General features: G+C 43.8%; 1 protein-coding gene across 1 annotated transcript in view; it reads left to right on the top strand.

The window, feature by feature from the left end:
* Positions 1–6,898: 6,898 nt before the first annotated feature.
* Positions 6,899–14,383, top strand: part of LOC137789668 (cerebellar degeneration-related protein 2-like) — a 7,783-nt gene continuing 298 nt past the window's right edge. The window contains exons 1-6 of the mRNA XM_068583418.1: positions 6,899–7,099; positions 7,912–8,024; positions 9,751–9,899; positions 9,990–10,163; positions 12,027–12,240; positions 12,344–14,383. The exon at positions 12,344–14,383 is cut by the window's right edge and continues 298 nt beyond it. Coding sequence (XP_068439519.1) covers positions 7,018–7,099; positions 7,912–8,024; positions 9,751–9,899; positions 9,990–10,163; positions 12,027–12,240; positions 12,344–12,958 — 1,347 coding nt within the window. The 5' untranslated portion in view covers positions 6,899–7,017 and the 3' untranslated portion in view covers positions 12,959–14,383. The remainder of the gene's footprint in view (positions 7,100–7,911; positions 8,025–9,750; positions 9,900–9,989; positions 10,164–12,026; positions 12,241–12,343) is intronic.

Here is a 14,383-nt window from a genome sequence, read left to right as displayed (position 1 = left end):
AATATAGAGACTAGAATATCAAGCAAAGGTTTCTTTAAGTTGTTTATCACATGTGGATGCTTGACTGTGTCTTCAGCAATGTGAATGATTCCACAAACCCAGGAGGTCATAAAATGGTCGCGTTGCCCCCAAAGTCTTATCTGGAGGTTTGTGAAGGTCCGTGTGAGTCCGACCACTTTGTGCTCTATGCGTCGTGAGACTAGATCCTTAAAATAAGTGTATTAGTCAGACATTTCAGTTTATAATCTCTCGGTGGACGTCCGCTTCAGCTGAGATGACTAAGCCCAACATATAAAACCCTGCAGGGCGAAACAAGTATGTGACGCACAAAGGTCCCCACCTGGACTTGAATCCAGACTTCAGAGCCAACAGTGAAGACTTGACTAATTGTGAACTGCAAAACAACAACTTTGTCCATCTGCTGCATGTTTGAATACAAAGACATGAAGTGAAAAACATGATGAACAAGTTCAGAAACACTTTGAACACGGACGCTGAAATTATGAAAATGACCTGAATTATTGGCTTCGATCTTCAAAGTCACCGGATCTGTGCCCAACCCGACATCAGTGGGAGGCTTCGGAGTGTTGGACAGCACTTCGCCATCATCATCATCATCATCATCATCATCATCATCATCATCATCATCATCAAGATGGGGAGATGTTGATAGAATGATGCATCACGCCGAGTTTACAGAAACTTAAACCTTTTGAAAACCCAACTATTTTTAGGCCCTTTCCTCGAAAACTGTTTACCCAAACTAAAAAAGGTGCTTCTCTGCAACCACTAGGGCTATTTGAATGATTTTGATTATGATAGAAGGCTACACATTTTGTTCAGACGTGTACATGTCAGTCTATAGAGTAAATGAAGATGACACACAGGAATGAATGAAAAGGTTTCATGTCCGCCTCGAAAAAAATCACTTTCAGGATGATTATTTGTTTGAAATGAAGCAGCTGTAAGGTCCAACTCTAACCCAAACCATAGCACAACATGTGAACATTCAACATGTGAACATTTAACATGTGAACAATCTCTCTGGAAAGGTTGACTTTGATAAAGTGAAACAGAACAAAGTTGGAGAGGGTTTAGCAGAGAGAACATTCAGGCGAGGACTCCAACATTTGCATTTTCGCACATCTGTGACATTTGAATATGTTCATGTATCAAACCATATATTTCACTTGTATATTACTTATGGTGTTCAATACATCCAAATCCAACAGTTTAGGCCTTTTTTTTCATTAAACAAGCTGTGATTAGTTTGATATAACAATCGTTCATTCTTTACCCCCAAGAGGGGGATTGCGATTGTCTTTTCCTTTACTTAGTCACCTGTAAATATATTGTCACACTAACATGTAACAGGTCCAAACTGTTCATCAGGGATAAGTTGGTCTGTCTCCGTTACCACTACCAACGCCGCTCACGTCCCTTTATTTCTCTTGCGGCTGCGTTTCCTGTTTGTAAAACTGATCAACATAATCTGCTTTGCGAGGAAACATCCAAAACAGGAACTGGCTGTGAAATAAAATCAGCATTGCAAAGATTGTTGGCTGAGGGTGACAAAAGCTCTTCCAAAACACACACACACACATTTTGATTATGGCTGTTGACAAAATTGCCTCAGTGCTTTGCTTTGAAATGTCGCATTTGAAGCAAATCCAAGGAGAAGCATTTCAGATCAGCGCAGATAAAAAACTAAAGCCGGCTGCCAGGACGTTTTGTCTTCACTCAGCAGTTGGACTGCGACTGCTGGGGAGAAGTGGTCAGCTCAGCTTTTTTTCTGTGTGTGTGTGTGTGTGTGTGTGTGTGTGTGTGTGTGTGTGTGTGTGTGTGTGTGTGTGTGTCAAATGCAATCCCACCAAGGTGCAGAGTTAAGCAAAAATCACAGAGATTTATTTTCTTGAACATTTTAGTGTATTAAATGCGATGCAATTTTGTGATATCGCGTTCTTTATCATAGGAGATGAAGTAAAAGCGACAAATCACCACATTTCAGTCCTGAAAACGTGACATCATCCGGTACTATCATGTTTACCGCGTTCACTATCAAGCGTACGGTGCGGTCGCTAACAATTGTTCAAGTTACTTTTTGTGTCATATTTGTTGAAAACCTCATAACATCCGGACGGCCATCAATAAATCAAATGCTCTGGAGAAGAAAAAGGAACAAAGAGTTGGTTTCTGGTGCTGTTGCAGTCATGAGCCCGTGTGATCACTTCCTCCAGCTTCCTGCCTTCGTGTTCGGCCCGCGTGCTCGCTGCTCGTCACTGAAGTCTTCATCAAGCTGCCAGCTCGACAAGCTGCGTGCTAACAACAGCCATCTTCATCGATTGCGTTCACAATGAGGCTTCTGGAGGCGGAGCCTAAAGGGACGGGCTGTCGGTGTTGACGACGTGGTGACTTTCCTGCTCGATTTCGGGCCTTTTCAAGCTAGTGCTGCTCATTACTTTCATTGGGAAAGTATGAGGAAACACTAAGCTGGGCTTTTTTATTTGGATGCTTTTAAAAATCCATCGTACTCTTATAGTTCCTCAATATTACCTACCCCGGCTTTAATTAGCGCAGTACCACCTCCACGGAAAGGCATCGGGGCCGAGGGTAGAGAACGTATAGGAGAACCCGACATGCATCCAGGAAATGCTGAAGAGACCGTATAGATCTCTTCAGGCTTGGGAGCGCCTCCACATCCCCCAGGAGACGGAGCGGTAAATGGATGGATGGACGGCTGAAGATGGTCATAAACCAAAGTGATGGAGAAAAAAAAAGAAAAAGCATCAATTATTAGGATACATCTTTGAGGAAACAAGAATATATGGAATCAATCCAATGGTTCCAACGCCGCTGTCCACATAGAAGATCTCTAAAAATGACCTTTCATAAAATACTTGCGGATTAATACTCTTGTCGACTGACAAATTGATTAATAATTCCATCTCTTAATTGGATTGCTTTTGTGGAACTGGAGTTGGGCATCTTGTCTCACACACACTCGCACACCATCCATCATCCCTCCTGTCTGCTGTCTCAGCACCTTTGCTTTGATGCAACACTGGCGGCGTCGCTTCTGATCCACACACACACACACACACACACACACACACAGATAGAACGCGTGGGAGCAGGAGGCCGCTGTCAGTCACTCTTTTGCCACCTTTTCATCCCTTCGAGCTAACTTTTCCTCTCGGATGCTGGTTAACAAGGTGTGTGTTTGGGGTCAGCATCGCACCACCGATGCTCCGTGTCTCAGAGGAGTGACACGTCCTGGTTTCATAAAGTGTGAGCTCCAAACTGCAGGCAGCAGTGTAATGTTCCATCCCTGTGCCCGTGTGATCCCCTGAAGCTGTGCGGGAAGAGATTAGCTAAAGTCATCTACTTCACAGAGTTTTGTTTTACCCACAGGCCCCGGGGTGGGAGATTACTTGGGAAATTAAACTCTCTTTTTTTTTGTTTTTTTTTTAAGTTCCCCTTGCCATCGAGGCCTTTGATGTCGGTGTTCAGTAATAACAGTGTGCTATCTTTAACCCCAATCCAATTTCTGTTATCATCATCTTTCTCCATCTTTTCATAATTTCCTCTTTATTGCATTCGGCGTGTAAACAACATGGACGACAGCAGTAATAAAGCGACGCCGTGCACGTACAGTATAGACAGCATGTGTGTCTGTTCCTGCCAAGTTCTTTGTCTGCACGAGCCCATATGTGATCCTGGATGAGAGTTGGCATCACGCTGATTTTCTTTTTTTTTTTGTGCAAACGCCCGGTTGTCAGGGTAACACGACGGCTCATCTCTCAATGCGAGCATGTATCTCCCCATCCTTTGACTGTTTGTATATCGTGCACGTCCAGAACAAAAGGGGCCGACGGGTGAAAGAGGAAAAACATGAAAGAAGAGGACGAGAATCAGTCAAATTCAAATCTCGACAAATTAAAATCACCGCCTGTCGCGATGGATTTCTGCAAAATGTAAGAGCTTTGAAGATTAGCTTAAAACAAGCGCACACACACACACACACACACAGTCTGAGGTTGTGTCATATGTACAGTGTGTGCGTGAGTGTGTGTGTCAAAGTTATACCCAGAAGCACTTTCTGCAAATCCCATTACACCCGTGCACGGCTCGGCTGAGGCAGTTGGTATGGAAACAGATCAGTAAAGCTCCAAATCTGTCTTTTAACGAATCATTACGTCGCCGCTGCCCGTTAATGTCAGCGCCTGGGCTGGTGGGCACAGTGGTAATCATCCTGTTCCCTCTCTCCCTTCTTCCCTCCTTCCCTGTAATATTTCCATTCCCTCCCTTCGTTTAGCTGACATCCTTTCACTCGCAGATGCTTTAAGAGGCCTTTGCTGCCACAGGGAGAAGCCTGATTGGTTACCTGCTTTTGCATCTGAGGCACACCTCTCGTGATGAAATAATAACAGGAGGGCTACAGGAGCCCACGGGGGCCCATTCTGTCGTTTTTTGCATTTCACACCCCATGAAATCAAAAATGAAAAGGCAATACAGCATCAATAAAAGCAAAAAAAAGGCCACGGGTGTAAATGTAGATGGGAGGAGGGGACACACACACACACACACACACACACACACACACACACACACACACACACACACAGAGTGTTGATTCTGCAAAGGAAAGAAGAAGAAGAAAAAAGAAGATCACAGCTATTTTATCACTCTGAGAAGCAGAGTCCCCGCGGAGAGCTCTCTCTTCCTGCTCTGCCTGTTCTCTCATCTCGCTGACGGACGCAAAACATGAGGCGGAGAAATCAGGAGGATGCCGGAGGAAGAGAGGGGACACGCTGAGGGTGGAGAGCTCATGTGAGAGGAGAGGGACCTGAAAGGAAAAGCTTACTGATGTTACAGCCGCTCATCTTCAACCCGGCTGAATGGCGTGGCCCCGGGGCTCCTGTTGGTGGATGTGGTTGCTCCGGCCCCGCAAACACTTACACAATCTGTCGACACATCGAGTGACACCTTGTAATGTGATGATTTAATTGCACCATGGACAGACACACATTTACATATTTAACTAGAGATTTAAGGTTAGAGCTAGACGCTGATAAAACTGAACACTTAATTTCACATGAATTTATGGGAGAGAAGGGAGGGTGAAGAGGTTGATGCTGTATCATCATCATCATCATCATCATCATTTTCTGAGGCCATCGTCATTCATCGTGAGCTGGCAGGATGTTCCTCAGACAAAAGATCCACCATGGAGAATTTCATCATCATTCTAAAGAAACTAAATCTGTATTGTGGATCAAAACTCTGTGGTCCGATCAGGTGTACAGTAACAAATAATAATAATCAGTTAATTTATTTTGTAATGAAATTAATGATTTACTGTCAATCTCTCCTTTGTTTGAATATGTTGGGAATGTTGAGCTGAATGGGGGAATTCATCTAATTATGAGGCTACGCTGCCCTCTAGTGGTGGAAATGCACATCAACATAATGCAGTTTACAGCTTATGTTGATTGAAATAATGCGTTGGGCATGAAATAACGTAGCCAAAGGGTGTTTACTGCTAGTTTGTGAGAGAAAGAACAGAGTGTTGGATTATAAATTTAAAGATAAGAAGGAAAACTACACAAGAACAGAAAAGAGTGCAGACTGTGTTTTATAATACGCTTCAATCTTGGATTGTTGTGGATCATTCTGATGTTAATGTCGTATGAAAGAGTACAATATGTGTTAAATCCCTCGCCTCCGTAAGCTGTGCTATTGCCAGAGAATTAAAGGCCCAAACATTTCAATTACTTCAGAAAAATTCATAAAAGCAGCTCAGCCTCTATCACTGGACGCCGTCCCCTCACAGTAATAAAAACAACTTATTTCAGAGAAAGATGACTCAACTATTGACATGTTTGTCATGTCATGGAAGAACTCTGGCCTTCCAGTTTGCTTAATCGCTGCAAATGTCAGTGTTGAAATAGTTTCTGAGCATAAAAATGGTTGAATACGTATATAGAAATGATATATATATATATATATATATATATATATATATATATATATATATATATATATATATATATATATATATATATATATATATAGACAAATACTATTTAAATTGTTGAATCTGCAGTGTAATATTACTTTCCAATCTCAAAAGTATATAGCTCTTGTAATCTGCTAATAGCTTTGCTGTATGTTTGACATATATTTCTCGTCCTTGGCAGAAACAAACATGGAGACCCTCCTCCTGTAAATATGTCACTCGCCATCCGTGCAGGTGTGTGTTGGTGACAGCAGCGCCCTCTTGCGGTCACCTGGACTCAGTGCGCTGCGGTTTCCACCGGGCGAGCCTGACAGAGGAGCAGGTGTGGAGAACTGACGGTCAAACCATGCGTCAAACTCATGAGAGACGCAGGTCTAAACCGGAAACCACGCCATATAATCTTCAAAATAAAAGCACGAACTACTACACAATAAACAAGACGTCGGCGAACTGCCAAAATGCAAACTGTTGGATGATATGTCGAGATACGCTATCATAGTTTGATTCGTGCTGTATTTGTGTCTAAAAAAATACACAAGGTTTACAGTTCAAACGATAGACTTCTGATTGGTCACACTGACATTGCTTTAAGTCTCCAATTAGCTTCAGCTGCATGTCTTTGGGCTCTGGGAGGAAGCCGGAGAGCCTGGAGGGAACCCAGGCTTTTGCTGTTAGCTCGAAGAACCGCTCGACATTAAATCTGATTTTTTTTTTTTATAACAACTTCACGCGTCCAGGAGTTGTTTAATCTGGAGAGTAGCGGTTGGCTGCTTTTATTTTGAAAACTCCAAACCGGAAGCGTGTTCGCAGCGCAGCACCGGCGAGCTGTGTCTGTCTGTCTGTCCGTCTGCCTGCAGATGAACGCACACCGGCGCCGGGGTGCAGGCGTGCAGACAGCGGCAGGAAGGACGCGGGAGAGCCGGGCACCGCGCGCCGCCTCGGTCATGCGTGAAACGCGGATTCATCCTCAGAGAGTGTGACGGGTCTGAACCGCCAAGATGTTGACTGACATGGTTGTGGAGCAAGAATTTGAGATCAAGGAGGAGGAACCGTGGTATGACAAGCAAGACCTTGAACATGGTACAGTTTCCTTTTTCAGTCTTTGTCTCTGAACCTCATTGAGTCATATGCATCTTTTTTTTTTGATAATATCAACGGGTAAATCAATAAAAAAACATTTAATGTTTGTGTTGCATTACAAACTCACTATTTCACCCCGCTGGTGCACGGGAGGTTAAATGTGTAAGAATTTCCACGTGATTTTTCTGAACCTGTAATGTGTAATATTTTCAGTCCGGGTGTTTTATTGGCTCGACAAGCTGTTTTGTGTGTGTGTGTGTGTGTGTGTGTGTGTGTGTAAAAGAAGCACCTTGGGGTGCAGGAAAAGGCAGCAGTCAGCAGGACCCTCACATATGCGGCAAAGGGGAAAAGGAAAAGAAAAAAAGGTTGTGTGTGTAATGAAGAAGTGGCGTTGACTTCAAACATCCTGTTCATGCTTTTACACTGAAACTTGTGGTTTTGCTTTTGCAATTTGAAGAATTGTGTCTTTTTTTGCTTGATTTAACATGTTTTATGGTATATGAAAGAAAGACACATAATAAATATATGGGGTAATTATTAAAATGAATAGGCCCATTAACAAATAACCAGCAGTCCTTACTTGTCTAAAGACATATTAGTTCATATATATATATATATATATATATATATATATATATATATATATATATATATATATAATTATGGCTAAAAGTGGGTTACTGGACTTCTGCCAAACCAACAACAAAACCCCACAAAGCTGCTTGTGCTGTACAGTCCTGCATGTCTCCATCAGTGGGACTGAGCTATGAGCGCTGAAGCACTGACGGCCGCTCTCTCCGTCTCCCCTGCAGACCTGCAGCTGGCTGCCGAGCTCGGGAAGACTCTCCTGGAGAGGAACCGGGAGCTGGAGCAAGGGCTGCAGCAGATGTACTCCACCAACCAGGAGCAACTGCAGGAGATCGAGGTAAAGCGCACCCGTACGGCTTCGTGTGTTCCCTCCGAGGGCCCGGAGAAAGATAGAAACGAGAGGGGACTGACACAGAAGTACCTGCTGGGTTCATGAAGCATGGCTGTTACACGTTGTGCCATCGCAGGTTTCAGAAAAGACTCAAAATGGCCTAAAAGCAGAATACAACAGTCTTACGCAAAGGTGTAGCTTCCCCTTTGGGAGGAGGAGGACTTGTCAACATACAAGCTGCCCTACATGTTGCTGAAGTTTTGTTCATTTTCTGGGTTGAATTTGGTTTATTATTTATTGAAAACTCCCCAAAACAGATGCTAGAGTCGCTCATTAAGCAGTGCATTGAAAAAACAGTGTTTTTTAATGTAAAACCATAAATAAAACAATGTCAACAAGGTTTAATGTGTTTACAATATTTCAAAGTATCAGTTCTCTACCAGCTTGTGCATTGTAATGCAACATTTGAGGTAGATTTTTTTGGTATATTAACATTATTATGGAAAACATAACCAATTCAATCATGATATATTATTTGCTAGATAATATAAAAGTCGATAAATTAAGAAAATTACAATAATATTACTTGTGATTATATGATTTAAGAGAGGTGCATGCAGGATCTCAACATTCAACCGAATCATTATTATTTCAAACTTAAGTTACAGAAATTCAATATTTAGCTTCCTGTTTTTCAGGACTGCTACCTTTTTAATTTGGTCGAGGAGGTTCGTCTGGCACTAAATCTCTCTCACTCCTGACACTCAGTTTAATCTCTTAAGACCTTTACTGGATACTTGTGACGTCACATGTTTGAATCCTGCTCTTGACCGGTCGATTACCTGCTTTTACTGTCAGTCTGAACCGGAATGAAAAGCTCACGCGTGAGAAACCGGCATTACTTGTAAACAATGTAAACAAATAGAAGCAGCGCATTACGTTTTTAACGTAAGTGCAAAGTATGCGCTGAGGTTTAACTGTTTATTTTCAGTCTGACATTGACCTGCAAGCCTGTTTCCACTGTGAAGTTTTTTGTTTGCTCAGTTGATTGACAGCAAGCAGATTGCATGAGAAAAAAGGTTCAAAGTGTCCTCGCTGCAACAGCTGATAAGATAACTTGTTCTGAAGGAAATAGGAAATACTTAAAGGAGCCACTGATTTAGAGGCATGCAGGTGTAAGTGGGACACAAGAATGTACAATTAGCTCTTATCTTGTCTTTTATGATGAGAAAACACATATTTAGCAGATAAAACGTCTAACTGATCATAGTAATACGGGTTTGTTTTCTGTATGAGCAGCAATGTAGAAACGTTTGATCCTGCTGGCAGTTTGACCCACTTACTATGGATTTCTTTTAATTGTCAATATTTGAAATGATTTGTAGTAAAAACGTAACATTTTGCCATTTAGAATAATCAGAAAAGGGACCTTTATGACCTTAAATTTAGTGTGAATTTGCTTTTAAAATCATTTAAAACAAAATTCTGCTATGTTTCAATGTTTCTTTTTCGGCTGTATTTTTCCGTTTATCTTTTTGGATGAAATGTGCTTTATGAATACCGTTTTATTGTATTTTAATTTAGTGTGACTCCTAAATTAACTGATATAAAAAAAATATCAATACCAGACCGGGTGTCTCGTTGTTAAAAACTCCTCCTGAGATGACGATGCACAACAGACTGTCCCGTCACTCATGCTGCCTCCCCCCTCCCCCCTCTGTCTCCTCCTCAGTACCTGACCAAGCAGGTGGACCTCCTCCGGCAGGTCAACGACCAGCACGCTAAAGTGTACGAGCAGCTGGACGTGTCGGCCCGAGAGCTGGAGCTCAGCAACCGCAAGCTGGTTCTGGACAGCAGGACGGCGCAGCAGAAGATCCAGGGGTAAGACCAGACATCAGGGGAAAAGCACCTTCATTTCACTCAAATGTCCCTGGTTGGTAACGTAGCGGACCTTCATCGCTCTCTGGCCAGGCTGACGGAGACGGTGGAGCTGCTGCAGACGCAGGTGGAGGAGCTGCAGCATCAGGTGGAGGAGCTGAAGCTGAGTCCGTCTCAGCCTCCGAAGCGTCCGCACAGAGAGAAGAAGTGGCCGCCTCGCGGCTCCCAGAGCGTCTCCTGCCTGACGGAGCTGCAGAACACACTCAGGTGAGGAGACACTCGATGCGTTATCGGACTGATTGCTGCTTTCCTCCGTCTCACAACAGCAGAGATGTCAATATTTTGGGGCTTTTAATTTAGGCCGTCAACTTCCAAGACGTGGCATCAGGCTTGTGGAACTTTTGATGGACACTTATCACAATTATTTCAGTTTTATAGGTCGAACTAAATGAAATAAAAGGAGTTTATTGCTGAGTCAGTTGGTCGATCAATCGACAGCGAGGCGGAAAATGAATCTGCAATCATTTTCATAATTAATTCCTCGTCAAAGTCATTTATCAAAAGCAAACATTCGCTCTATTTGTCTTCTTCCATCGGAGGATTTGCTTCTTTTAAATTTGGCTTTTGGACTCCTTGTTGGAGAAAAACAAGCAAATGAACTGAATATTATTCAGGAAATACACATATTCTCTTTCAAATGAAAAGATCGACACCCCTCTCAACCAAATAACTGCTGATTGATGGACTGACACCCACAATTAATAACCTCCATAAACAATGACACCTCGTGATTCGGGCCTGGACTTATTGAGCTCAAGCGTCTCTTGTGGATGCATTGAGCCTCAAAAACAGGTTTCAAGATGGTTTGTTGTGAACGTATTCCTGAACCAGGTAGTGGCGCGCTCTTAAACGCCTTGTCACTGATCCAGAAGCTCTTAGTAAGCTTCCAGAGGGGAAGCAGCAAATCCTCCACTGAGTCCCGCTATCTGCAGCTCTCCTGCTAATCCTCCCCGCTGGCGGGCGGCCACCTCGCAGCACGCCGCTCCCCTGATCGCTTCACGCCGCGGCCGCTTCCTCTCGGCCCCGGACCGCCCCGTGACGGCTTCATCCGCTGAGGCTGTTGTGTGTTTGTGTGAAGCTGTCAGGACCGCTCGCTCTAAACACGCCGATCAGACGGGTGAACAGGTGAACTGTGAAGGTTGGAAGGGAAGAGGTCAAAGTCTGAGCTGGAGGGCGAGGACGCGTCTCAGTATCTCTACGAGGCTGACATTTATTCTTCAGATGATTTCTAATCTAATTTGATAAGTTTTTGATTCCTTGTTCAGTTTTCTTTTCGTTCGGCTTATCTTTTGTATTTTTAGTGGTCAAACGCCGACCGGATTTATGTTGTATTTCCAAAATGTCGGTAATTTAAAACACACATATCCAATTGGAATGGAGCTGAAAGACATCATTGTGGAAGACGATATTTTTATTTTTGGTTTGTTTGTTTTTAGATTTTTTTTGTTATTATTACCGTCTTTATTTAATGTTGCGAGTGTTTTTTAACAATAAAAACACATATATCCAATATAGATAGATAGATAGATAAATAGATAGATAGATAGATAGATAGATAGATAGATAGATAGATAGATAGATACAGTATAGTATCGGGTACATATTTGCAAAAACAACATTTTAAATACATTTTGATTTAATGTATTGTGTGTAATGTCATCATCACCTTATGCATCCGCGGTGTTGTGAGTTCGAACCCGGCTCGTGACCTTTGGTTCGTGCAGCTCCACGACGCGCTGCTCGCCACCGTTCACTTTGTTTTGCCCGTTCTATGAAGCAAGCAAGCGAAAGTTGTAAAAGAGACGACAAATTATCAGCCCGCTTGGCGGTGATTAAAGTCATAAATCAAAGTCGACAAGGCAACATCCACTCAAAGTCCACTTACTCGCCTGCTTCGGAGATTTTGACCGCATCACATGGTCTTCATCAACTGGAGGAACCATTTCTGAACTATTTTGAATTCATGGAAAATTAGGGAAGAAACTTGAATTCTAACATTCCTCATATTGGCCACAAAAACACGTTTTATGAAACGCATGCGCTTCTAACCGCCCGTGTCTCTCCGTGCAGGTACGACTCTGACGAACCCTCGGACGGCCTCGAGTCCTCCGACGCGTCGTGGCACGAGGAGGAGCAGGCGTCTCTCCGCCAATCCCTCCGCAGCCTCCAGACTCAGTTCGCCGGTGAGCGCGCTCACAGGGAGGAGTCGGAGCGAGAGGCCGAGCTGCTCGCCGCCGAGAACGCGGCGCTGGAGCAGCAGCTGGCCGGGATGGAGGGCTGTCGGGTACGCCTGATGACTTGTCACCTGTGGACAGCGCCAGGATACTTTCACTTTTCACTTGTTGGGTCTAAAAACAGCGCAAACTCTATTTCGCCCTCTGCTTCAGGTCAGAGTGTCGGAGCTGGAGCGCGAGGCCGAGGAGCTTCGCCAGCTCTGGAAAGCCGATTCCTCCGCCAGGTCCGCCAGGCCGGACGTCATCCACGGCCTGCTGCCCGGCGCCATGTTCCTGCACCCGGAGGAGGAGAGCGAGGGGGACGCGGCGGCGGCAGCAGCAGCCAGGAGCCCCTGGGTGCTGAAGCGCTGGGACAGCGAGCGGCTGATGAAGGCCACGCAGGTGCCCGACACCCCCGACAGGGTCTACAACCACGAGTGCTCCTGCGTGCGCCGCGCCGAGGTGGTGAAGTACCGCGGGATCTCGCTGCTCAACGAGGTGGACGCTCAGTACAGCGCCTTGCAGGTGAAGTACGACGAGCTGCTGCGGCGCTGCCACCTGGGGCTGACGCAGGATGATGAGGAGGAGGAGGAGGAGGAGGAGGTCCAGGTCCAGACTCCATCCCTTGCCCTCGATTGTCCCGCTCTGACGGACATGGAGGACTTTCACCAGCCGGAGTACAAGGAACTTTTCAAGAAGATTTTCTCCCGCATCCAGAAAACCAAAGAGGACCTGATTGAAAACCGAGTGGGACCCTCTGCTGGTGAAATGCTGCCGATTGTGCATTAGTAGCCCTCGCCCCAAAAATATAAGACCTGCTGCAAGATGAATTAGTGTCTTCCAGTAAAAGAGCGAGTGTTTGGAAAGACTCTTTCAGCAGCACATGAAGCGTACTAACTTCCACTCTACTGTACATGTGCAAAAAGGGGTTCAGGGAGGAGAGTGATGCAGGAACCACAAGGGTTAAACACCACCAGCTCGTGTCTCAGATGGGGCTCGTTTTGCACAGAAACATCAGAGCCTCACGCCGCCGTCTCTACTGTGCGCTCACTCTACCTCACTTTGCACAACCCCGTTAACACACAATCCCTTCTGGGTCTTCCTCTCATGAGGCGAAGCGGTAACAGTTTATTCTACTCGTCTCGAAGGCTCCTGGAAAGATGTAGATGAGTAGAAAGCCTGCTGGAAAAGATGTAAAGACGTGTCATTTGGTGCTAAATGTAGAAGAATGGAGACCGTGTTCAGTTGGTTCAATTCCAGTGAAACTATTAAAACAATATAACAATTCAATATATCTGAAAAATCAAGTTTCCAAGTCAATTCATCTGGAAAACAAAATGCAACTAATGGTCTTTAGCCACGACTGAATACATTGTTTAAAAAAGAAAATGATTTAGTCACAAGAATGAAATGACATCTTCAAACTTCTTGTTTTGTCCGAGCAACCGTCCAAAACCTGAACCCACATTAAATGTATCATAGAAGAAGAAAACTAGCAAATATTGACTTTTGAGAAGCTGCAACATCAAAGTGATTAATCAATTATCTAAACTATTGCTTTTTTTTGGATCGGTTTATTGACTAATTCACCAGTTTCATCTCTAATTGCTAGTGTGACCTAACGAGTATTTTATTCAGTGAACTTTGTTTAAATTCAGAAGAAACAGAGCGGCTTTGTGATTGAAGTTGTGTTTCTAATCCAATATTCACTCTTGTTGCTCTGCGTTTGGTCTCCACCAAGCCAATAAGAGCAGCTTTAAGTCAATTCTTCTGCTTATAAACTCAACCAATGGATGGTCTCGAATTTAACCCCTTTCATGAGGAAACTTCCCATAAAAGGATCAGATTACGGATCTATTGAATGAGAAGTTATTGTTTCTGCTGTTTGTTTTGTTTACTGAGCTCCTTGATCCAACGTGAACCTTTTTTCTTTGCAGCTTCTTTAAAAAAAAAAAAAGAAAAAAAAAAGAAAAGTACCTTCTTGGTGATAGTTTTGCCTGTAAGAGCGACAATGCAAGTAGTTGAATTGGTGAAGGAAGTTTATATCATTAGACTTGATTGACGTTTAAATACGTAGGGATGTGTTTTTTTTTCCGGAAATGCTACTTGACTGTTGTGCGATAAGTTAGACGACTGTGAGTGTTGTTGTATTAAAGGGAAGTTCTGAGGTTTACCAAAAGACTAACTCCATGTACGTGATAATGTAGAAAGCTC

This window comes from Clinocottus analis, unplaced genomic scaffold (genome assembly GCF_023055335.1).
Source record: "Clinocottus analis isolate CAN_PGR_092001 unplaced genomic scaffold, fCliAna1.0.p SCAF_19, whole genome shotgun sequence".
Classification (NCBI taxonomy): Eukaryota; Metazoa; Chordata; class Actinopteri; order Perciformes; family Cottidae; genus Clinocottus; species Clinocottus analis.
Note: the sequence above shows the minus strand (reverse complement) of the source record. Positions and strands in the feature narration are given on the sequence as shown.